The sequence below is a fragment of the Bolinopsis microptera genome, chromosome 3 (genome assembly GCF_026151205.1).
Source record: "Bolinopsis microptera isolate Bmic1 chromosome 3, MBARI_Bmic_1.0, whole genome shotgun sequence".
Lineage (NCBI taxonomy): Eukaryota > Metazoa > Ctenophora > Tentaculata > Lobata > Bolinopsidae > Bolinopsis > Bolinopsis microptera.
In genome coordinates, this window is record NC_087074.1 from 14,467,317 (window position 1) to 14,493,999 (window position 26,683).

The window sequence follows — 26,683 nt, forward strand, 5'->3', positions numbered from 1 at the left end:
CGTCGAAAAAGGTTTAAAGTATCATATTCATTGCGTTGTAAAATCTTTTTGAACACTCAGTGTCAGTTAGAATTGCCCTTAAATAAATCATATCTAATGCTCTACTTTAATATCATGTATATCGTTCCATTGAGAATATGTTTTTACTATGAGCTTTAACTGTATTTTAGTTAAATACTAATGGCAGTACATATTGCAGATCCTTAACCCATTTCATTGTAGCATGCCCCTAGCTCAATTAGCAGATCCGTTTCAGAAGATACATGAAGAAAAGATAATCGAGGTAAGCCTTATTGGTAATGTGTTTTCTGGGACTCAAACCTGAATTTTCACAATGTTTGCATTTATAATTAGAGTTGAATTAATGTAAAACTTCGAACTATTTTACTTTAACTTTTAATCGTTACTCAGATTTGTGCTCATCAGTATGAACCGATTGGTGGAAAGTTTGAAACTGGTTTGGCTTTAAATCTCCATATATAAGCAATCGTGTCTGTGAACTTTTTGTTTAAATCATAATCATGAAACACACATAAAATTCATGTCTCATGATTCATGAAGCTTCAAAAGTTGTCAAGTTTAAATTAAACATTTAACCAGGCGTTTTATATTGATGAGCACACATCCGGACTCTATTTGTAGTTCTACCATGTTAGGGCTCTAGTTTGCTGGTAGAATTAAGAACTTGCCAACCTGTAAAATGAACATAATATTATGACGGCCCCAACGTTAATGTGGCTCTTGCTATGTGTTGGTTCAGCCGAATTAATTATTATGTAATCAAGTTTATTTTTCTCTTTTAGTTAGTTGTCATCCGGCCAAACATTAAGCAACTTATATTGCAGTATCATTTATCAATTAGTATATCAAAATTATATGTCATTGTAATTTTGCATGGCTGAAATGTAACGCTTGATTTATATATATGATAATTAATTGAATTTTCAAAACAAACAAAAAATAATGGATAGATATTTGAAAACAGACATTACTCAACGCTTATCGTAGGATACAAGGATACAGGATACAAGGATACAAGGATACAAAAGTGATAATTATTTTATTGAATTCACAATAGTTATAATTCTGAAATAATTTAAGGTTACACAATTCTAGTTATTTACAGATGTGTAGGGATAAAATAGAAATGTTTTATAATACTATTTTTGAGGTCCTATAGCATTATGCATTGGCCAGTATTTGAGTGGAAATCTGGGCTCTTATAGTAGGCTGTAAAATTTTCGTTCACAGAGAGAATTGAATGGATTGCTCTTGCTGTGGCAGTAAATTTTGTAGGGTCTAGTGTTTTATCGGATAGCAAACCGGCTAGGTCAGTAATATTTTTGGGATGGAAGTTAAATTTTTCTCTAACTGAGGAGTAGAGTAAACAGTCAGTTAGAACATGAATTTCGTCCTCAATAGGCTTAAGCCCCTTGCTGAAAAAGCAAAAAGTGCACCATCGATGTTCTCTTGGTACTAGGGGGGTTTCGTAACGGCCCCTCTCAATGTAAAGATTGTGGCAACTAATACGAAACCTTGTTAAGCTTTTCCGAGCATCGGGGATCTTAACCACTCCTAAGTATGTTTCTGGTTCAAAATCATGTTTAATTTGATTGTAGAATTCTAATTTAGGTGAGGATGCCTTGGCAGATTTCCAGGTATCTACAAATTCTTCCCTCATGTTGTGACTGATTTGGGTAGAGAGCTTGGATTTTGAAGAGGATGAGTGGGGGAAGTTATATTTGGTGAGAAGATTAGAGATGTTGGTGTACCAAGGAAGGCCCAGCATAATCTGCTCGTGAAATGCAGCGGAGAGAAGTTCATTTTCAGTGCTTTCAAGGCGAGTATAGAAATCTATTGCAAGTTTGCAGGCTTCAAAGAAGAGGGGGTGGCGCCCACTTTCACCCCAGCAGCCTATATTCGATGCTTTTGAATGGACAGACAAAGACCACTTGATAAACTTATCGTATGTTTTCACTGTTCAGTGTTCACCGGTATTAAACCTTTTAAACCACACTTACAATTGCTAACTTACAGGAGTACATTAGGTGGGTCCCACAACTTTCTACTCATATTAACCTTCTTCTTCCTTCTAGTATGATACAACTTATCTGGACATAGCAAAACGTAACATAAATATGCACTCCTTTTACGTACTATTCCTCTATATAATATATAATGAGCTATTGTTGATAGTCCTTATCGTATTTGTACTTACTATATACTTATTCATGACGTTTGTATTTCATTTCACCATACTATTGCATTGCTTTGTTCGATACTTCGATGCACTATTTGGGGTGATTTTGTCTCCACAAACTCTATTATTAGAAGCAAGGGCTTTTAAATTAAGTTATTTATAGTACCTAGCACAACTTTTAATGATACTATCGTTGATATATTTTCATGATAGAGTATAATCACTAAAATTGCATCTAGATATATATAAATACCGGATGTTATCCGTTATTCGTATCAATTGAAGATAGTTATAAATTTGTGAGTAAATTTACTCACAGTATTTATAAATACTATTGAACTTGATGTGTAATAGTAAATCAAATCTATAATTAAACTTCAAGAGAAAGTGTTTGAAACTCTACACTTATATTATTTAAAAACCAGTCCTGGCGTCCTGCTTACCTTCTCAAACCAAATATTCATTACCAACGTGCCACTCGACCCCAAAAGCATCTGTTCAAATGGGAGTGCCGCCCTGACAGTGACTCACTAAATATCATATAAAATACGAGTGTGTACATATCCTCTCTACAAGACACACTACTCAACCCACAATTTGACCAGTGTCCCGTACACACATGCATCTCTTTCTCCTGGTCTGTTATTTGTGTGTGTGTGTAACTGCAAGGCACATGAAGTTGTTTAGAGTGTTGTTTTTTGTGGCAAGTGGTAGTTATCCCATTGATGTTGTCACTAAGCTTCTTGTTAAGCTCTTCTCCAAGTCTTCAAGCGTTCAGACTCCAAGCGTACAGGTTTGGGAGTGCTTTTATTTTTCAAAATTTTGTTGTTGTTTTGTAAATGTTAAAGAATAGCACCTTTCTTACTGTGCCAATATACCAGGAAATATAACAATCACATAGCAGGTCTGCAGCAAAACACCTTTTCAAGTTATAACGTTAATTTATACGTATTTTAGGGAATGTAAGAATATCTTATCACGATATGCAATGAAGAACTTGTTTGTCGTATAAAGATTATTTAGGCTAACTTTATCGCATGTAAATAGTTCATTTCATTGATATATCACCGTTCATAAACTTCTAATACAATACATCTGCAAATATCGTGGAAATCCTCTGAATTATTCATCTTCCCAGAGCCAAGATATTTCGTCAGATTGAAGCTTTCTCGGAGCGCTAGCCCATTCTTCATCACTAGTTCATGTCTCACCTGAAATGAAAGCGTGCTAAAAATTGACGTTTTTAGTTAAATCATGACACTTGTTAATATATTCAGATTAAATAATATCACTCCAACACGATGACCTAATAATTTATTAAATTAGTACCCAGATATTAATGTAGTAAGATCTTGCTCGAAATCTTTATTAAAGGCTGTCAAATCACTTGACAGTCAAGTGTCAATCATTATTACAAAAGTTACATTAGTGACACACATACTTCCTTTTTCAGTACAGGGTAAGCTAGTCCACACATCAACTGATCTTTAACACGATACTTGAAACAATACTGTAGTTCTGCATCCTCCTCAATGCTTATTTCAAACAGTTCCTTACTTTTTACATTCGTCTTGTTACCTAAAACTGAAAACAAAGGCCCTTGTTAGTGCACAAAACTCAGGTTATTGATGAAAAGGCATAAAATAATTTGGACGAAATGAATAAAATAATAAGTAACTGCTATGTTGCCCTACGAATGGGGCAGTACAAGTTTTTGCTCTCAAAGTCTTTTAAGCATTCGAATCCTTTAGATTCAGTTAAATTATTATACTGTACTCAGTCGTCAAGAAAATTTTAATTCATAGCAAAAGAAAATTGCATTCTATCATAGATAAGAGTATTAAATATAATGAATTAGTTTCACAGCCATTGATGAACAATGATTTGATCCTACTTTATAGTTTACGAATTTTATATCACGTGTTCTGAGGATTTACATTTAACTAATTGCTCATGCAGTAAATGTAATGATAAGATAGAATTGTATCTTATTAATTTGTTAAGATAAGGACACTACATAATGACGGATGAAGTGGAAATTTATTATCCATGAAGAATCTGTTTTTACGTTAGCAATAAAACAATATGTAGATGTACATAGTGATAATAGGATTGTATGATAAACATGCAATATACATAATATAATATAATAGACAATCGCCCAAAATGTACAACGTAACACGAAAGGTTATTCACAATAATTGAGTGTGAAGTGCAATGCAGCAACATCAAATTCAAAATAAAGGTTCCCTGATACAGTGCCTGATTTTGTTGCATTATTGGCTAACATCGATTATAGGACTCCAGTATCACCTCAGGGAAATTCTGTATTTTATTTACATGGAATTCATAAGAACAGCTGTTCTGTCACCCAGTACAAACTGAATATATCTTCTAAAATTGTTCATTCTTAAGAAATAAAGAAACGGATTTACAGCACTATTGGCTGCAATGAGCACAAGAAAAAACAGCACAGCAATTACATTCATAGCCGGAGAGCCTTCCTCCTTGAACAAATCATAGCTCCTCTGCCAGTCTTCTCCATAAGAAAAGTACAAACTGCAAGTTTTAACCAAGAAGCCAATGGCGGCCAGGCTGAAGGGAAGGTTGAAGATCATATAAATAAAGGTGACGATCATAACGGTGCAGGATGCATGATACTGTCTGTTTGTACAGGCCCCTATACCATTTGATAGAATTCTAATTCTTCTGAGCTTGTAGCGAGTCAGACAGAACGATATGGAAATTGGAATGAAGGTCATCCCAGCGATAGAGGTAAAGAGAATGCTACTAATTATTGCAAGCAGGAGAACTTTCCGTGAGTCCGTCTCACCTTGCTTCTCGAATCCTTTTGGGCCACACATAAATAATTGTGGCCTGTAAGTCATGGTGACGATCTTAGCACTGTAGGTGATAAGCAGCATAAGTAGTATAACAGCTAGGCACAAAAGAGGGATAAGCCAGGACAGCTTCTTGTTAAGACGAACTGTGTAGTCGCTTAAGACGATGTACCGTGAAACACTGAGGACACAAACCATGAAGATGGACATGTTGGGCAAGATGGCCCAAAGGGTGCCCCACAGCTGGCAGAAGCAGTTGTTATTGAACAGTCTCCCTGCTCGGTGAGGCTGGAAAGTGGCCTCGATGACAGGTACTAAAGCTATCAGGATCAAGGTGTCGATGGCGGTAATGATCATGTAGGTGATTTTGAAGAAGTTGCCATTGGGTCTCCTGCATTTCCGGCTTATGAAGTAGGTAAATGCAATGATGTTGGCAGGTAGTCCGGCGAACAAGATGCATACCAGTGATATTCCGATAAAGTAGTTGCTGAGTTTGTTGTCTTGAAAACTGCTCATTCTCTGTTCATTATGACGTGTTCATTCATTCTGTGATGTTTTTTTTAAATGTACAACTGACACTTTTTGTAAATGACATTATTAACAAAGTTAGCCTTCACTTCGACCCTAGAGTCTTGGGCTAAGATAGAAATAATCCAATATACAACTGTATAAAATGTTTATTGTCTAGCATGATATAAATGTTCTCGTACAACTATAACCACTGCAGTCTGCACCATTGTAATTATTTAACAGTAACAGACGGCGGCTATCAATCACCTGGCCCCACCCCCGAATGGTGATATTCCTTCGCTGCTTTCTACTGAATCTAGTCATTACACGATAAATACGATTTGAAACAGATCAGAAAGCAGACGAAAACGAACGTACATAATAAATTGAAATCAAAAGAAAAATGCGGTATTGAACAGATTTTGCGTCAAACGGATCCTTTTAAAGAAAAGTAATGGCTTACCAAAGTCTGTCGGTTGCCTAAGTGGTGGCAATGTTTTCTGTGATTTCATTGTTTTGTCGTCCTCTGAGAATGAATGCGTTCATACCAGACTTATCTTAAAAGCATTGTAACATGCATCTTAGTGCACTTAAAAAGGGAGTGAACATACCATTATTTGTACCTGATTTGTTGCTGAAGTCAATCGGTCTCAACAATATCTCTGCATAGGAGTGGCTATCTAATGTCTTTGAAGAACATTCAGATCCTTTCTCAAAGTTCATAAAGCTTAACTTCTCAACCACTTTGCTCTCCATAAGCTGCACAAGTTTCTTGCTATCAAAATACATGGTGACCAACACCCCACCCCGCTTCAGAGTCCTGGATACCTTATCAAGAGTGACATTGAGAGTGAACCGATGTAGAGTGACGTGATCAAATGTAAAGAGGCAGAGCAGGAGGTTGCAGTGGTCCTTTGGTAGCATGTTCTCCCCTGTAATATAGTGCCTCTCTTTAGGTGACGGATTAATCATCGTTTTTAGCATGACGTATAGTACTAAAAACTGGTTATTGCCAATTCATTGGGGTCTATAGTTTGGGCCTGAGTTTCGAAATTTGACCTTTTTAAATGCTTAACCTTGAACTGATCATCGAAGTTTCACAGTTAGTAATAAACAATAGTTTATAGTATGCACTTTACAACAGCATATTCTGCTGCAACTTTCGAAAAAAGCCGAATGGCTGTGAAATTGAGCTGATTGAACAGTGTAACCTAATTCCTCATTTATATCAGATGATTAGCAATTTAGCAGTCATAATTTACATTTTTAATTTATTTTCCCTCTTTTTAACAAATATTTGATACCTCTCGAGTAGAAAGCATTATGATATATTAACTAAGAGAACTAATTCGGCGATAAGGAGATACTGTTTTTCCTTGTGACAAGAAAGTTGTATATATGGCATATTTTTATCGGTTCTTATGATATTGACAGAATCACTCACGAAAGAAATTTGACAAAAGGTTTTCCAAAGAGGTGAGAAATTTGTCAACTTAAATTTTTAAAGAAAGCGTGAAATTTGACTCCCATAGTAAAAGAAAAGGTCGCAGGTTAAAAAGATTCAATAAATTATACCTTTAAAAAGAGAACTTATTAGACAAAGGCTGTTGCTTAAGGGATCGTCATTTGAGATAAAAAACTTGTCAGGTTTCGGAACATCAGTGAGATGCTGCAAGCCCTTACAGCTGAGATCTAGTGCATTTATTTCAGTAGATCCGTCACACTTGATGTACTTGGGGAGTATGTCTTTCAAAGCTTCTTTTATTTGCTGGAAATCGGAGAAACTATTGAATATGTTCACTTATTTCACTACAATGTTTAAAAACTCTCAGATAAAAAGTTGACAATTTTGTAAAAGTTGGTTATGTTGTTGTACTTCATTGTAACAAATTGTAAATGGCTAAACGTATGTATTTCAATTTGTTGTTCATTTCCATACACATTCCGTAAATCGTGATAACGTAGTAAGCAGATACGATTAACAAGATGATATTGGAACCTTCGTTAAAATGGTATCATCATTTGGAGTGGGAGATACTTTATATTCTGTTGCGTTATTTTCTGTGGTTACCCCTAACTGTCCCTTTAATGAATATTTCGCTTCCAGATTTCCGCTCAAATCCTGAACTACTTTCGGTACTTTGTTTCCAAATTCCTTATCTAGATCCATTTTCCCGAACTTATAATAAGTGTATTGGATGATATTTGATTTAAGATTGGATATCGAGCTTGTATTGAAAATACAGTTAATATTATATATCTGCCGTTTTCTGACTTAAATGCTTCAGTTCTAATGGTTTCCGATGGTTTCAAGGAAAGTTCTTGACCAAAATAAGAAATGTGGATAAAATAATCCAAAATTTCAAAAACGGTCTTTAAGCACATTTGTCAGAAAAAGGCAGATATATGGGAATAATATTCTAAAAGGTTCAATTGATGTCCGTCATGTCGAGTGTGAATAAGAAAGCTCATTGTTTTAAAATGCGTACATTCTAGTTAATAATTGAACAAAAACAGTGCGTGGTCAAGCCACTATCTCTACTTCTATATTGCATCATGTAGTGCATTAAGTACTGTCTAGCTAGGGTATTAAACGGTACAACTTGACAGTAAAATTTAATAAACCAACACGAAGCAGACAGGAAATAAATAGCAGTAGTATAAGTGCTGCTGTAGACGCTTCGTGACAGTCAAATAAAGTAGTCACGCAAATATTACATTACATAATTTCTCCTGAGAACTATGGTATGATGTGCAAGACATTTTCTGAAGGAGTAGAGTTATTTATCTTGAGATCCGTTGATTGTGGGCATTTACTTATGTGGGCACATTATCACTAGAGTTTAACCGACTGAAAATAACTAGATAATAAATAAATTAACCATGCCTCCGTTTCAGCAACACCAAGACGATAGCATCATTGAGCAAGAGGAGGAGGTAAGCAATTAATAAAATCCTGCTCAATTATCAGGAATATAAAATTATAAATCAGCAATATTTCGCCGAATATTTAATAATCAGGAATATTTAATAATCAGGAATATCTAATAATCATAATTATGGTTATTGTTACAAATTAGAATTAGGACTCTTTGAACCACATCCGTAAACCCGTAAATTATAAATTGTTGGAAAATCGTCTTATACTCTTATATTCCCAGTGCTGCATAAAGAGATAGTGATACTTTGTTTTAGTGAAACCAGTGGAAAACATTCAAATTATAACACAAGTGACTTGAACTCTATATTTATAATACCTTACTCGGGAATATCATAACCGGGATAAAGTGGTGGGTTTTGGAAGATTCCGCCATATTTTTCCCGGTCAAAAATTTTACCAGTCATAAAAAAACCCGCCGACTCAGATTATGGGGTTCCAAGGGGGTGGTGATCATCATATTTTACCTGAAGTCTCATATGTGCTAGAGAAGACTTTTGAAGCAGTGGATGGAGGGCTGTAACTTTATTGGCGTTTGCTACCATAATTTCGTTATAAAAATCACAATTTGGTTATAGAAATCAGATTTCAGGGTGGACCGTGATTCTCACTTCTATTGCCCATGAATCAGTGAATCGTAGAGAAGAAAACAGTTTATATGTTAGGGGTCGTTCACATATTACGTAATCAGCCGAGGGGGGAGGGGGGGTTTCCAAATGCTTACGGTTGATTACGGGGGGGGGGGGGGGGGGGGGGGTTTGGTAGTTGATTACGTAATCAAAATTTTCTTTTTTACCTCGAGAATAATAACAATTTGACAATATTTTAATTCAAATTCCACTCAATTTCACTCTGATAGTGATAAAATTTAGAAATTGATCGAATATCTGATATCCGGTTATAATAGTAAGTAGTTTAGAAGGTGCTTGGCCGGATATCATAACAATGATTTCGGCTCATCATGATAGCATGATCAGGGTAGCATGAAACGTAGAGAAAAGTGTTTTCTAGGAAAAAAGTCAAGGGGGGGGGGGGGGGGGGGGGGGGGTTGGGTCTTGATAACGGTTGATTACGGAAGGGGGGAGGGGGGTAAAAATTGCTAAAATATTGATTACGTAATATGTGAACGACCCCTTATAGAAGAAAACGAGAATAATAATAATATATAATATATATCTTAAGCTCCGGCTGACCTTCAGAGCAGTAGCCCCATTAGCGGACAAAATGAAAGTCTTGTTAAGACAACAATACAACTTCGAATTTGACGGTCAGCAGCAGGTGGATATCAATAATGATAATGGAGGGGACATTAGCGATAATGATAATGAGAAAACGCTTTAATGAAGATTTGACTTATTATTGCTTAGATTTATTTTCCTTTAAATAGACGTGTTTTTTTTTCTATTTCTGAGTAATATCAATAACTGTAAATTGAAATAACTTCTTTAACAAGTAACAAAAACAGAAATTTCGGTTGAAAATTTGTTTACCTCTGAAAAAAAAACGTGAAAGGTCGGCCACCGGTAAATACATGACCGGGATAATTTGGCGGGTTTTGGGAAAGTCCGCCATATTTTTCCCGGTCATTAATTTTCCCAGTCATAAATTAACCCGCTATAATATTCCCGAGTAAGGTATTCAAATTATAACACAAGTCACAAGTGACCTGAACTCTTTATTAATAATATTCAAGTGACCTGAACTCTATATATTTATAATAATCAATATTTTAATGACACTATTCGAGTGCAAGTGCAACTCCGACTATTTAACTCCAAAGAAAAGTGTAGATCTCACAAAAGCTAATTAAACCAAATACTCTGATATTGCACTGTTGCAGTTTGGCTATTAGTAATCATACTGTTAATGGGGTACCCTGTACCGTTGAATATACATATTCATATATGTATTATGCTGCAAATTTGTTCTCTCACTGCAACTGGTCAAATAAAGTGCAAAATTTGAGTGAAATGAGTACTGAGAAACGTGGGGAGTAAATCTTGAACTAAAGTGGAACAATTTCGAATTGGCGGTTGGAATCTCTGATAAATAAATAATAGAGGGCCTCATAGTGTTTCCATTCAAAACGCTAAGAACACTGAACATACTACTACTGAACCAATTTTGACCGTAGTCCAGTAATCAGTTATCAGTGGATTTCATGGGTAACTTAATTTGCTGAACTTATTGACGATTTTTTTAAACTGACAATTCTAGATCGAGTATCAAATAAAACTAAGAATAGTTCTACCGGCAGAACTAAGTATAGAATTAAACAAAGAATTCTCGGCAGAATGGGGATGACGTGGTGGAAGTACCAGTTACAGGGACGGACGGAGAACGGGTCGGACCTAACTGTTTTGAGTTGATGACCATCCTCGGTCAGGGCTCATTTGGCAAGGTGAACTTTTAAACTTTAAGATGATTTTTAATTTCCATATTGTCTTTTTTGTGGCAACATTCAATTGTAAAAAAACTCACCAAACTTTTTTCTATCGCAACAAAACAACAACAAAAAAAACAACAACAACAAAAAACGAAAATAGTTATGAAAACTTTTTTCAGGTGTTTCTAGTGAGGAAGCGTGGTGGAGTTGATAATGGGGTGCTCTACGCGATGAAAGTTTTAAAAAAGGCTTCTCTAAAAGGTAAAGAATGAGCAGGCTTTGACAGTATCCAGATAGCCCGAAACGTGTTCGCGAACAGTTGTTCCCGAACAGTTGTACACAAACAGTTGTACACGAACAGTTGTACACAAACAGTTGTACACGAACAGGTGTTCGCGAACAGTGTTGTACACTATATACAATATGACTCAAACAGGCTTTAACAGATTGTAAAATGAATTGACTATCGGCAATGGATCAATTTTATAGTCGCGATCTGCAAATATGCAATTCTACAAATTAATTAAAAAACTATGAATGCGAGTGGAAGTTCCTCATTGTCGGTATAGTCTCGCCTACTAATTAATTAATTCTCATATTCCTGTCTAAGTAAACACCTATGCATATCCCTGGAATGATCGAATTCTGGTACCATATTGTGCTTTTAAATTAAAATCTGGTCCAACAAACGTCGCGTGATCATAATCAGGCTTATGACTTTATGAGCTTTAACCATATCATTTAATAACTCTAAATGATTTAACTTTTGGAAGTATGACTTTAAAATAATTTAACTTGAATTAAATCTAAGTCTAAATCACATGCTAATGTGTAATCAAAAAATGATGAAACAAAGAAAATTATTGTTACTCTATTATAATATGAGGATGAGAAAGACATATTGTTAGTCAGTCAAGAAAACAATGAGAGTAAACCTGGAGGATGTTCCTGAAAGGAACTGGTCAGAGCTGAGCTAAATCTTTCTTTAATTGAGATTCCTTTGGTGTTTAAACTGGAGCTAGTTTTGTGTTCCACGTGGCACGTCACGTCTGGTATCAAGGTGTTCAATCACGGTGAACCAACGCGAACGAATCCCCCCTCTTTTGAACCGTAAACCACTGGTATGTCAAGATATTTTAAACAATTTCTCCTGGGATATAGAAAAACTGTGTTCCCTAGTTACACCTAACAATCTTACCAGAAGACGGCGCTAGCACCCTGCTTGCTATGAAATTAAAACAGTTTGACCGACGTCCTAGGATCTACTGATGTTCTATTGGCTTGCTGGAGAGTCGTTCAACAAATAAAATACTAAAATTCAACTCCAAATCATATATTATTATATGAATTATCCGGTGCTCAAGTTAAGCTACTTCGAGTTTCGACAGATCTTACCTTGTACGCCATGCTTCGGCATGCTTTTTAAGAATATGAATTGAGGGCTGTTCGTCGTAAGAGTTTCGATTATGGATCAGACATTTGAAATTTATTATTGAGTATTGAATATTAAATAAAAATGATAACTTAGATAAAAGCATAACAATAAGGTTTTTCTTTTCGGGAATATTGCGTTAATTATGTAATCCAACGATCCGGAATTGATGAATTTGCTAAAAAGCTCTCAACGTGTCAGCCTCATACACCATCTATATAATTATATGGCAAGTATAATAATCTGCATAATAATGTGCAAGTGCCCTCCGTTACCCAGGAATGTAGTACAACTGGAGAGTATCTCTAAAAAATGTAAGCACACATTCTTTGTATACAATTAATGTATAAAAGTTGTGTGAAGTTTTGCAAGTAACAGACTGATCGATCAAAGAGTCAACGCGACTCATTAAGTGCGCTGAGAGTCGAAGCTTCAATTTAAATACTATAATATGTTAGTGGACTAATAAGGTAAAATGGAATTGGTGGTGTCTGGTAGGAAAATGTATCGTGTGTGGTGTAACCGCTGCGAAATTTTGTCCCGATCCATGACTCAAAGTGCCGAAGGCACAAAAGAGTCAAGGACAAGGGTTAGCGAACGAGGTTTTTTTTGTATATGGTAGCTTTGCGACCGTGCGAGCGTGCGTGCGTGCGTACATACGTGCCCTCAGCTCGTGCACTGTTATCGCCCATGTGACTACCTGCGCAAAGTTATTTTGCGCAATAATCTGAATTAAATAATTGTTGGCGCGAGGCGCTGAACGGACCAAGTACTTTACTAATTTCACCATGTACATATCCCACTAGGCACTAATTGATAACATACTATTATTATTTTGAGTTACTAATACTATTTTGCACAGATCCGTGTCGGGTGTCAGGTTGCATAAACAATAAGCATATGTTTACATAGAAATATACACGATTTTCAAATTCAATATGGAATTATATTAACTTGGTGGCGCTCGGCCTGTCACTCCGCCATATCTGCATGCTTATAAACAGTAAAAACTGGGGTCCCCAGGTTGTATGGAATATGATAAAATACGCCATCACGGATCGGGAAATTGAGAGGCCATCCACAAAAAAAGCGGCCGCATTTCTTGTTGCGAGGGCAGCCGGCAGATAAATGAATGTATGAATGAGTCAGCCAATTTTCAATTTCCAATCAACGATTCAGTTTCATCTTAAATAACGTTCGTTGATTCGTTAACTCCTAGAACCAGGAGAACCATTAAATGATAACATAACATATCATAATGTAATGTATAAATTTATTGTTTATTATGTAAAAAATAACAATATAAATTTATTATTTTCAGTACTATAATAACTTATTATTTTCAGTACGAGACAGAGTGCGGACAAAGATGGAACGTGACATATTAGCTCAGATAAAACACCCCTTTATTGTGGACCTTAAATATGGTAAGTGCTAATTAAGGGGATCATTCAGAATATTTTCCATGGAACCTCTGGTATGTAATATTTACCTCTGGAGAAGTTGTCCAGCGTTCAAATCCCAGTGCCACATAGTCTAGGGAGTAGCTAAGGTTCCATTGGATCCATGCGAAATTACACATCTGTTTAATGTCTCCTCGGACGACTAAGCCGAATGATCGGAAACGTGATTGAGGGTTAAATAAGGAGGATACTCCTTCAGTAGGACTGTACATCTACATTGTAGTGTACTGTAAATATAATACTGTAGTACTATAATACCCTTCCTATTGAAAAATATAAATTGTTCTTGTATGCGGTTGAATCTCAATCACGGTACTGAGTAGCTCATTGCAACGCCATTGCAACACCATTGCACATTTTATAGTGTCTTTGCGGGAATATTGCGTAAGTTTTGCACGGTAATCCAACGAGTCCGGAATTGCTGAATTTGCTAAATAAAAAAGCTCACAACGTGTCAGCCTCACACACCATCTACATAATTATATGGCAAGTATAATAATCTGTATAATGATGTACAAGTGCCCTCCGTTGCCCAGGAATGTAGTACAACTGGAGAGTGTCTCTAAAATGTAAGCACACATTCTTTGTATACAATTAATGTATAAAAGTTGTGTGAAGTTTTGACTTGCATTGTCAGGGTTTCAGAGTGTCTGCATGTGACGATATGTTCTATCCTGCGATACAGCGATATAGTACTCTGCTCTAGTTTCCACTGTACACAAATAACTGCTCAAGTTTTTGCTTACTCTAAAGTCCATAAAATAATGATAGATATTAAATATAATTAGAATATTTATAAATAAAAGTCCATATTTCGTAATGAAATATTTAGAATATTGACACCATCATTATCAGTTAAAAATCATTATCAGTTCAAAAAAGAATCCGTGAGAACACACAAGTACTTAGTACAGGGTACACTGTGCTATCAAATAAAGTTATAAATAGGTTGATTTCTCAGAAGAGCTAGATGTAAAGTGCCACTTGGTGACGCACCTTCGCCCTGTTTTTTTACCTCACAGCAATTTGGTCATCATGGATAATAACTACACTTATCAGTTACGAATCGGCGGTTTTGACGGGGGTTTAACGCCTTGAAAATTACTGGGAAACTAGCAAGATAACACTTTGCGATAAAGTCTTATCTGCAACGTCGACCCTTCATGGCGTGCATTCTAGTGTCATTGTACTGACTAACGTGTACTTACACCAAATAAGCATCTCTCAGTTTGCACGCCAAACAAATGACAGACACAAATAACTTAGACTAGTGTATTTATTTTAAGTAATGAGGGATAATAAGCTTCTGAAGCTCTATTTAAGAAGGTACAAACCATTATAAACTTTATAAACCATTATAAACATTATAAACCATTTATACATTATAAACTTTATAAACTCGATAATCTCATAGTAATAGTATTACTTTAGCAAACTTACTTGTTCGGTGAGTTTATGCCTTTATGGTAAGGGCTACTTACATAATATATTAGCGAATTACCTAGGCCATGGTGGGAGCTCTTGTGATGAATTTTTAAGTTAAATAATTCAGACTCCTAAATCTTATGTTGACTCGCCTCTCCGACAGCAACAAAAATAAATATGAAACTTAATACAGTGTATATAATATATAATACTTGATCAAAACTTCGAAATTATGGCAATTGGTGCCTGGAGGTGGTTATGAAACATACAGTCGGCAGAAGCCTAGTTAAACAATATATATCACGGAAGCAGGTTATACAAATATTAGAGGCATTAAGATGGTTACAACTCCAACAATCATATTCCTGATCATCATGATCTTGTCGTGAGGTATCTGGATTCTGGTAATGAAACATATTAGTTATTAAACGAGTACCATGGCCTGCCACCCCCTGCCCCCCCCCCCCCCCTCATTTTATATGTATCTGGTTGTCAGATATTATCTGGTTATGAAATATTCAACGTAAAGTTTGGTAATGTTCATATTAAAAGCTCCAGGCTTCAACTTTCCCAAACCTGCGTTATATAATATACACATACCAAGAGAGATGGTATGTTAGTATGGAGAAAAAAGCAATTACGTTGTGAGTTTGAATAATTCCACGGAAACTTAAGTTTAAAGTTCCATGCTATCTTGTCCCATCTTGTTGAATACTGAATAGAAAACTTCATTATTGTACATGTTGTGGTAATATCAACATCTAACAATATCAGTATTCAATAATTATAAGGACCCTTACACTGTTGCAGCCCTGTTTTAAAACTGTTGCGCTTGTGCTCCAAAAGACAAATTCATAACCACGTCACATTGGCAAGTTTCCATAAACGATATTTTATGATCGTCGCCGATAATCGCTTATTGAGCGCTTTTTCGGCGCTTTTTTTAAAAAAAAACCGTTTACAATCGCTTTTTTTACGATTATAAACGGTTAAAAAAAAATCGCTTATAATCGACTATAATTGATGTCATAATTCAAAAAAGCGCTTTTTTGAATTTAAAAGCGCTTATAAGCGCTTTTAAGCGCTTACTAGCGTCGCTGAGCGATTTGAAAGCGGTTTTCCAGTAGGATTGGCGCCAAAAACGGGTGGATAAGCGGTTGGCCGGATAAGCGATTCGTAGGCGCTTTTTTGAACCATTTATAAGCGATTATAAGCGCTTATAAGTGGGGTGCAATTTAGCTGTTTGTAAAGGGCAAACAAAGCGCTTATAAGCGCTTTTAAAATTGAGTCAGGAAAACGCTATATTACATCTTATAACCGCTTATAATCGATTATAATCGCTTTTTTAGAAATCGCTTATAACGGCTAATTCATCGCTATTTTACCGCTTTTACCGCTTTTCCTATCATCCATGGCCAGGTGAGCAGGAATTAAAAAGCGCTTATAAGCGCTTTTTTGATGCTGCCCCTAACCTGGTCGGAACGGGGTAGTGCCCGGAATTTAAAAGCGCTTATAAGCGCTTTTTCAATGCTGCCCCTTACCTGGTCGGAACGGGGGAGTGCCCGGAATTAAAAAGCGCTTATAAGCGATTTCTCAATTCCCCTTTGGCTTTACCTGGTCGGAACTGGAAATCAGAGTGCCCGCTTATAAGTGCTTTTCTGTCCAACCTGGGCCTGGGGTGCACCGGCAGAGTCAGATCAGGATTTAAAAGCGCTTATAGGCGCTTATGATCGCTTTTCTACCGCTTTTCCTATCACCCATGGCCTGGTTGGCAGGAATTAGAAAGCGCTTATAAGCACTTTTTCAATGCTGCACCTAACCCGGTCGGAACGGGGGAGTGCCCGGAATTAAAAAGCGCTTATAAGCGATTTCTCAATTACCCTTAACCTGGTCGGAACTGGAAATCAGAGTGCCCGCTTATAAGTGCTTTTCTGTGCAATCTGGGGTCACCGGCAGAGTCAGGATTTAAAAGCGCTTAAAGGCGCTTATGATCGCTTTTCTACCGCTTTTCTACCGCTTTTCCTATTGCCCATAGCCTGGTTGGCAGGAATTAGAAAGTGCTTATAAGCAATTAAAAAGTGCTTATAAGCACTTTTTCAATGCTGCCCCTAGGCCCTAACAGTAACCTGGTCGGAACGGGGGAGTTCCCGGAATTAAAGAGCGCTTATAAGCGCTTTCTCAATGCCCCTTAACCTGGTAAAAGTCGCGTAATTTGACCAAATTCGTTGATTTTTGTCGTATTATTTCGGACACTTTCCTTGTAAGTCTATTAGTAAGTAAGTAAGCTCACCAATTTTTGTTGCAATCGGAGGTCGGGAAGGATACTCAATATCTTTTTGTTTGAAGAAAATTGTGCTGGCCGAAATTAGCGCTAAAAACCATACTACTATACAGTCGGCACGCGCGGCTCACTGTCGATGGCGGACTACCTATCTGGATAGAGCAACGGCAGCACGTGACTAAAAGTAAAACGGTTTTGCCCATGTAACTCTCCAGGGAAGTATTTTTACCCTACTTCATGGCGGGTGATTCGGGATCAGCGTCCAAAAAATACACCGATTCAGATCAATATCGATATCATACCCAAAGGCCTTTTCACAAGAATTTTCTTAAAATTTGGGCGAGCGATTTAGTAGAAGCGCTTGTTACCTCATCAATTTTATCGAAATCGAACGATGCAGTACAAAGATATTCCGTTTTAAACTTCATGGTAATATTGAAGTAGAAAAAAGTTCGTCGCTTGCTATTAAAACATGTGCTCCTTCATAAATAGTATCATTATCGTGATCAAACCTCTTATTTATGGGCCTGCCAGTCTCTTCTGAAGCACGAATGAACTTAATTTCTACTGTCCGAGAAAAGTTCAGAATTTTCTCTAAACACCCATTTTTGAATTTTGTAAATCGGTGGTCCGGAATTGAAGTGGAGTTATGGTTTAATGAAAATTGTTAGTTTAACGCTGTTTGTATTGTCATTATCAGAAGTGACGAAAACATATGTCACCCCACTGTATATATCTAATAACCAGATTTTACAAGCTATCTCAGCACGCGCGCGGCTTTTCTAGCGTATACATTACTTTTTTTCCTATTGGTACTCAGCGTGCTTGACTCGACCATTGACGGATGTTACTCGTCTAAATTTCTTCGAAGTAGCGCGCGCCGCTTTCTTCTCGAAATATCACTTGCCCGATGGCAAGTGCTACGAAGTAGCGCGCGCCGGGCCAGATCATTAACAATGGTCAATCAGCGTGCACGTGTTTTTTATGTCCACGATTTGCGATTGATTATGAACAAGTACTTAAATCATAAATGCTGGTCACGCACACACTAACTTTCAATGAGCACCGCACTTTTTTCAGACGTCGTGATTCGCTCAGCCCGACTAGAGATTCCTTGGAATAACATGAACAGGCCTGTCATACTCGTTGACAGACTGAGCGTGGCCCAGCGCAATAATTTAATTTCATATACTATACTTTTCTTTTGCAAGTTCTGAATGTGAAGTGTGTATGACTGATGACGCAGCGGGCATCGACCGCCACCGTACCAGGACAACCGCCACCATTAACAACATATAAATAAACGCTTGCAAGCGCTTTACAATTTCTGACAATTATTGTCGGAGAACTTTGCCGCGCCGTGCACTTAGCCTTTTTGCTTGGCTTCTAGATCGCCAGTCAAACAACTATGTTTAAATCCATGTTGATAAATGATAGATAAAGCGGTAAAAACCAGTAATAAAAAGTGATTGTAATCGCTTATAACCGCTTTTCAAATCCTGACTCCCGCCAGTGCATGACAGGTTTAGGGGCATCGAGAAAAGCGCTTATAAGCGCATTTAAATTCCGTGCACTCCAGGTGAACGGATGTTCAGATTTGTGCTTATAATTGTAAGTTTATAACTTACCAGGACGCACGCCGAGTTGGACTCAACGTAATATCTGAAACAAATATTTTACGAGTATCGCCGGCCGTTAAGCTTATAAGCGCTTTCTAATTCCTGGCACTCTCCCTTGTTAGCGCTTTCTAATTTCGGGTACTCCCCCGTTCCGACCAGGTTAGGGGCAGCATTGAAAAAGCGCTTATAAGCGCTTTCTAATTCCTGCCAACCAGCCCATGGGTGATGGGAAAAGCGACAGAAAAGCGATCATAAGCGCTTATAAGCGCCTATAAGCGCTTTTAAATCCTGATCTGACTCTGCCGGTGCACCCCAGGTTGCACAGAAAAGCACTTATAAGCGGGCACTCTGATTTCCAGTTCCGACCAAGGGGAATTGAAAAATCGCTTATAAGCGCTTATTAATTCCAGGCACTCTCCAGTTCCGACCAGGTAAGGGGCAGCATTGAAAAAGCGCTTATAAGCGCTTTTAAATTCCGGGCACTACCCCGTTCCGACCAGGTTAGGGGCAGCATCAAAAAAGCGCTTATAAGCGCTTTTTAATTCCTGCTCACCTGGCCATGGATGATAGGAAAAGCGGTAAAAGCGGTAAAATAGCGATGAATTAGCCGTTATAAGCGATTTCTAAAAAAGCGATTATAATCGATTATAAGCGGTTATAAGATGTAATATAGCGTTTTCCTGACTCAATTTTAAAAGCGCTTATAAGCGCTTTGTTTGCCCTTTACAAACAGCTAAATTGCACCCCACTTATAAGCGCTTATAATCGCTTATAAATGGTTCAAAAAAGCGCCTACGAATCGCTTATCCGGCCAACCGCTTATCCACCCGTTTTTGGCGCCAATCCTACTGGAAAACCGCTTTCAAATCGCTCAGCGACGCTAGTAAGCGCTTAAAAGCGCTTATAAGCGCTTTTAAATTCAAAAAAGCGCTTTTTTGAATTATGACATCAATTATAGTCGATTATAAGCGATTTTTTTTGAACCGTTTATAATCGTAAAAAAAGCGATTGTAAACGGTTTTTTTAAAAAAAAGCGCCGAAAAAGCGCTCAATAAGCGATTATCGGCGACGATCATAAAATATCGTTTATGGAAACTTGCCCTCACATTTACATGGCAGTGAACTACAATGAAATATCACATAACATATATAATGAAATTACAATAAAATATCACATTTAACATAATATAATGAAATTACAATGAAATGTCACATAACCAATAGTGAAATTGTTTTGCAGCGTTCCAAACAGAGGGCAAGCTGTATTTAATCTTACAGTTTCTTCGCGGGGGAGATCTGTTCGGCAGACTGTCTAAAGAGGTATGAACTTTGTTAACTTTACTTTTGTTTATATTAAATGTCAATATGTTGTTGAAGTTAAGATCGTTTTATCAATATTATGTTCAAAAGTTGTGTCTTCAAATAATTATTTATTGTACTGGGTGTTCTTTATACTTGTAGATATTACTAGCAGGAACCCGTATAACCCTAAAGTGGTGTCAAGACTCAAGAGACTATTACCTATTTAATTCGCGTCTAAATTTTGGGCACTCAAATTCTTATTCCTTGGCCAATTTTGTATTTTTTCATGCTGATTTGAAGGCCATTAAAGCATTTGAAACAGTCAAAAACGTTCAAGTTGTATATTATATCCTTTACAGTTTTTGCGGAAAGTCGTGTTAACGTTGATGCCGTGGTGTCAGTAAAATGGTACGGATATTATATATACTAGCAGGAACCCGTCTAACCCTAAAGTGGTGTCAAGACTCGAGAGACTATATATATATAAAATAATTATTACCTATTTAATTCGCGTTTTTGACACCACTTGGGAGTCCAAATTTTGGGCACTAAAATTATTATTCCTTGGCCAATTTTTTATTTTTTCATGCTGATTTGAAGGCCATTAAAGCATTTAACCCAGTCAAAAAAGTTTCAGTTGTATATCTTTTACGGTTTTTGCGGAAAGTTGCGTTAAAGTTGATGCCGTGGTGTCAGTAAAATGGCACAGATATATATATATCGTCTCGCTTTATATATAGTAAGATTATATATATAATATAATGTCTCCACAGTGCTGCTGATATAGCCTTAAAAGTGAAAAAGCCTCCCAAAAATTCTGCCCGTAAGAAATGGTTCGACCCACAAGTCAACTCCTCGCGGCGGAACCTAAATAGGCTAGCAAACCGGCTTGGTAGTAAGCACTGTAACAGTATCCTCAGACGAGAATACTTTAAGCAACGCAACAAGCATAGCAATTATGTAAACAGTAAGAAAGTAGCTTTCCTTAAGAAGTTAAATGAAGCTATAGAAGAAGGTCACATACTCGACTGGAAAAAATTTAAACGGCTTAAACAAGAACATGACACTAGCCCCTTACTTGACAAATTTGATTTAGCTAGCTTCCATAACTTCTTTGCATCCCTTTATAAAAAACCAGACCAGGAGCCAGATCTCACTCACCACAATCACAAACATTACCCTGAACCACCAGATCTGGATATCCTAAATAAGCTCATGTCAGAATCTGAAGTGACCTCTGCCATCAAAAATCTCAAAAAAGGTAAAAGTTGCTCAAACGACTTGATATCCAACGAGATGCTTCAGAGCGTAACCCCGCTTTGTCTCAAAGCCATCCTCAAAAACTTCAACCACTCACTGGTCTCCGGTTACTATCCATGGCACACCAGCATCATTACTCCTATTTACAAGTCTGGCAACCCTTTCAGCCCGGATAACTACAGAGCAATAGCTGTTGGTAGCTGTATGGGTAAACTGTTTTCTAGCATCTTACTTGAGCGTCTCCTGTACTTCAAAAAGCTCTACTGCCCTGACCCAAAAGAACAACTAGGGTTCTCGAAGGGTGCTCAAACAAATGACCACGTTTTTACCCTTAAGACAGTCATTGACAAATATACCAAGGTTAAGAAAGCTCGCCTCTATGCATGCTTTGTTGATCTAAGAAAGGCCTTTGACACTGTATGTAGGGACCTCCTTCTGCACAAAATCACATGCCTTGGAATAACTGGAAACTTCTTCAATTGCCTAAGTGATATGTATAGAAACTCAATAGCTCATATAAAAATCTCCAAACTCTTGTCCCCTAATATTGACATTGGAAAAGGAACAGAGCAGGGACACCCCCTATCACCGGACCTTTTTAAAATCTATATCAACGACTTGTCATCTCTCCTGAAATCTGTTGGTGATTATCCTATTCTAGCTGACGTCCTAATATCACATCTGCTCTGGGCTGACGATCTTGTCCTACTTGCCCTAAGTCCCAAGGCCTTGCAAGACAATACAAACATCCTATTCGACTTCTGTAACTCTATGGGCCTTGAAGTAAACATTAAAAAAACCAAGATTCTCATATTCTGCCCTCCTAAAAGAAAACAATCCTATGAAACATTCATTTTGGGAGGCCAGCCCATCCAACACACCGAAAAATACTGCTATCTTGGCATTATATTCCACAGAAATGGATCTTTTACAGCAGCAAATACTGAACTGAGGGCCAAGGCTCTCCGTGCTCTCTATGGCCTCAAAGGCAATATCGTCAAAGATGCCCTCTCTCACCGTTCCCTAAACATTCTATTTGACTCTCTAATAAAACCGATACTGCTCTATGGCTGCCAAATCTTATGTCCTCACTCAAAAACCATGAGATACCTCTCCAAAACAGATAGCAAAGCCAACCCCCAGCATACTCTCAGGTACATCTCACAAGACCACTATGAAAGATTCCACCTTAAGTTTATCAAGTGGTCCTTGTCTGTCCATTCAAAAGCATCAAATATAGGCTGCTGGGGTGAAAGTGGGCGCCACCCCCTCTTCTTTGAAGCCTGCAAACTTGCAATAGATTTCTATAGTCGCCTTGAAAGCACTGAAAATGAACTTCTCTCCGCTGCATTTCACGAGCAGATTATGCTGGGCCTTCCTTGGTACACCAACATCTCTAATCTTCTCACCAAATATAACTTCCCCCACTCATCCTCTTCAAAATCCAAGCTCTCTACCCAAATCAGTCACAACATGAGGGAAGAATTTGTGGATACCTGGAAATCTGCCAAGGCATCCTCACCTAAATTAGAATTCTACAATCAAATTAAACATGATTTTGAACCAGAAACATACTTAGGAGTGGTTAAGATCCCCGATGCTCGGAAAAGCTTAACAAGGTTTCGTATTAGCTGCCACAATCTTTACATTGAGAGGGGCCGTTACGAAACCCCCCTAGTACCAAGAGAACATCGATGGTGCACTTTTTGCTTTTTCAGCAAGGGGCTTAAGCCTATTGAGGACGAAATTCATGTTCTAACTGACTGTTTACTCTACTCCTCAGTTAGAGAAAAATTTAACTTCCATCCCAAAAATATTACTGACCTAGCCGGTTTGCTATCCGATAAAACACTAGACCCTACAAAATTTACTGCCACAGCAAGAGCAATCCATTCAATTCTCTCTGTGAACGAAAATTTCACAGCCTACTATAAGAGCCCAGATTTCTACTCAAATACTGGCCAATGCATAATGCTATAGGACCTCAAAAATAGCATTATAAAACATTTCTATTTTATCCCTACACATTTGTAAATAACTAGAATTGTGTAACCTTAAATTATTTCAGAATTATAACTATTGTGAATTCAATAAAATAATTATCACTTTTGTATCCTTGTATCCTTGTATCCTTGTATCCTTGTATCCTATATCGTCTCGCTTTATATATACTAGCAGGAACCCGTATAATATAACCCTAAACGGTGTCAAGACTCAAAATACTAAAATAATTATTACCTATTTAATTGGCGTTTTTGACACCACTTGGGGGTCCAAATTTTAGGCTCTAAAATCATTATTCCTTGGCCAATTTTTTATTTTTTCATGCTGATTTGGAGGCCATTAAAGCATTTGACCCAGCCAAAAAAGTTCCAGTTGTATATCTTTTACGGTTTTTTGCGGAAAGTCGCGTTAAAGTTGATGCCGTGGTGTCAGTAAAATGGCACAGATATATATATATATATATATCGTCTCGCTTTATATATAGTAAGATAGTAAGATGTAGTAAGATAAGAGGACTGCAATTGCATCAGTTTTGTGGGTTTTTAAAAAGATCATTTGTATTGAGCAACCGGTCAGTCTCAACAGCGTCAAAAAACCTTATTACATCCGTAGCAGCTGTTGGAAACGTCATGTTGTGAGCTGCGATCCTATTAGTGGATATTTAGTGTCTAACTCTTTACAACACCTCATTATCTTCTTTTTTACTTTTTTACAACTTATTTCTCTCACAATCCAGTTAGTACCTACGATATTTTACAGCAAATATTTAAAAAATATTTAGATCAGTATTTTATGGGATGAGACAATGGGACCACCGTAAACTGTATTCACGTGTTTGTGCGTGTGTTTGTGCATGTGTTTGTGCATGTGTTTGTGCGTGTGTTTGTGCGTATGTTTGTGTGTGTGTTTATGTGGTTAGTGGTGAGTTACAAAACATACCACATAACTCTATATAATATAATATAACCATGATATAGTTTGCACCTGGTTAACTTTGAGCCCTGTCTTTAGCGCTTAAAAAGGGCTTACAGTAACAGTAACTTTGTTAGAAATTTGGGGCATCATACGTCCATGGCATGGTATATAATAGGTTATTGTTAAAAAGATCTTACTACATCACTTACGCACGTGTCTGGTGTCATATTGTATCTAGAAAGAGGTTTGAACGAATATTAAAACAGCTATTGAATAATATGGGCTAAGATTTACAAGTAGTAATTGTCTGCTAGCAGTAGATGGTGTTGATAGGTATTATCCATACTACAATGTGTCATTTGTTTAGAGCTGCCACAAGTTACTCTCTCAATGTAGTTAGCTGTTTCCTTCTATACATCTCACACACACGCACATGAATTATCAAATAGGTTCATCGTTACAGCTGTATTCATCATCATCAACGGAACAATCATTGGTATGTTGGCAAGTTTCCATAAACAATATTTTATTATCGGCGCTGATAATCTCTTATTGAGCGCTTTCTTGGCGCTTTTAAAAAAAAAACCGTTTACAATCGATTTTTTTTACGATTATAAACTGTTCAAAAAAAAATCGCTTATAATCGACTATAATTGATGTCATAATTCAAAAAAGCGCTTTTTTGAATTTAAAAGCGCTTATAAGCGCTTATAAGCGATCATAAGTCCCGCTGAACGATTTGAAAGCGATTTTCCAGTAGGATTGGCGCCAAAAACGGGCGGATAAGCGGTCGGCCAGATAAGCGATTTGTAGGCGGGGGGGGGGGGGGGGGGGGGGGGGATCAGGTACCAAGTGCCGGACATCACGTCGACTAAGTGTAGTTTTGGATATTTTTCACTAGACCCACCCACCCCCTTTGCGGTACTAACTGTTTTTTTGGATAATACGTAAGACACCCACCCCTTTTGCCGCCTTTTGCGGTACTAACTGTCGAAAAATCGTGGTACTAACTGTTTTTTGGTATATAGAATAAGATACCCACCAAGAAATTGCTTTTTTTTTAAAGAGCTCATTTAAACTTTAAAGGAAGACTTTTAAAAATTTTAAAAATTAAAAAAAAACCCAAAAAAAACTTTAAAAAACCTCAAAACCCATTCCCAAAATTGAAATTTGAGGAAAAATGGGTTTTTTGGGGTTAGCACCCCCTTTAGTACCATGTACTAACTGTTTTTCTGGAAAATGGGCAGTAGACCCACCAGTTAGTATCATGTACTAACTGTGTTGTTAGAAGAAAAAATGACCCACCCACCAACGTCATGTCCGGTACTAAGTGTATGATCCCCCCCCCCCCCCCCCCCCCCCCCCCCGTTGTAGGCGCTTTTTTGAACCATTTACAAGCGATTATAAGCGCTTATAAGTGGGGTGCAATTTAGCTGTTTATAAAGCGCAAATAAAGCGCTTATAAGCGCTTTTTTAATTGGGTCAGGAAAACGCTATATTACATCTTATAGCAATAAAAAGCGCTTTTTTGAATTATGACATCAATTATAGTCGATTATAAGCGATTTTTTTTTAACCGTTTATAATCGTAAAAAAATCGATTGTAAACGGGTTTTTTAAAGAAAACGCCGAGAAAGCGCTCAATAAGCGATTATCAGCGCCGATAATAAAATATCGTTTATGGAAACTTGCCGGTATGTTATCATTTGAGTACACCCTATATAACTATAATACGTGCTACCAAATACAGGTCTCTATTATTTTAATAACATGAAGGTGCACAGAAATTCGAGTCGTTATTTGTTAATTTATGCATATTTAAATTACTCTTATAGCCTACATTGAAAGCCTAATTATGATCACAAAGACACCGGACTCCACTGTTCAAACTAATCGTTATCACGAACAGCTGGATTGTTGAATCCATCAGCAGACAGAACAAGTTGAGCCAATAAAGAGTTAACTATAACACCTCCATTGTCCATACTCAATATAGTCAATAGCATTTAAAGCAGATACTGCACGTGACCAATTGACGCGTGATCCACTGATCGCGTGACCGATGCTGCACAGACAAATATTATCAAGTTCCATAGTTATTACTTATT

The 26,683-nt window shown here is 37.2% G+C and overlaps 1 protein-coding gene across 1 annotated transcript in view; it reads left to right on the forward strand.

Moving 5' to 3' along the window:
- Positions 1-215: 215 nt before the first annotated feature.
- The window catches only part of LOC134813057 (ribosomal protein S6 kinase alpha-3-like), a 56,518-nt gene continuing 30,050 nt past the window's right edge, over positions 216-26,683 (forward strand). The window contains exons 1-6 of the mRNA XM_063820733.1: positions 216-283; positions 8,449-8,487; positions 10,782-10,889; positions 11,054-11,135; positions 13,653-13,733; positions 20,335-20,414. Of these exons, the coding sequence (XP_063676803.1) occupies positions 224-283; positions 8,449-8,487; positions 10,782-10,889; positions 11,054-11,135; positions 13,653-13,733; positions 20,335-20,414 (450 nt within the window). The 5' untranslated portion in view covers positions 216-223. The remainder of the gene's footprint in view (positions 284-8,448; positions 8,488-10,781; positions 10,890-11,053; positions 11,136-13,652; positions 13,734-20,334; positions 20,415-26,683) is intronic.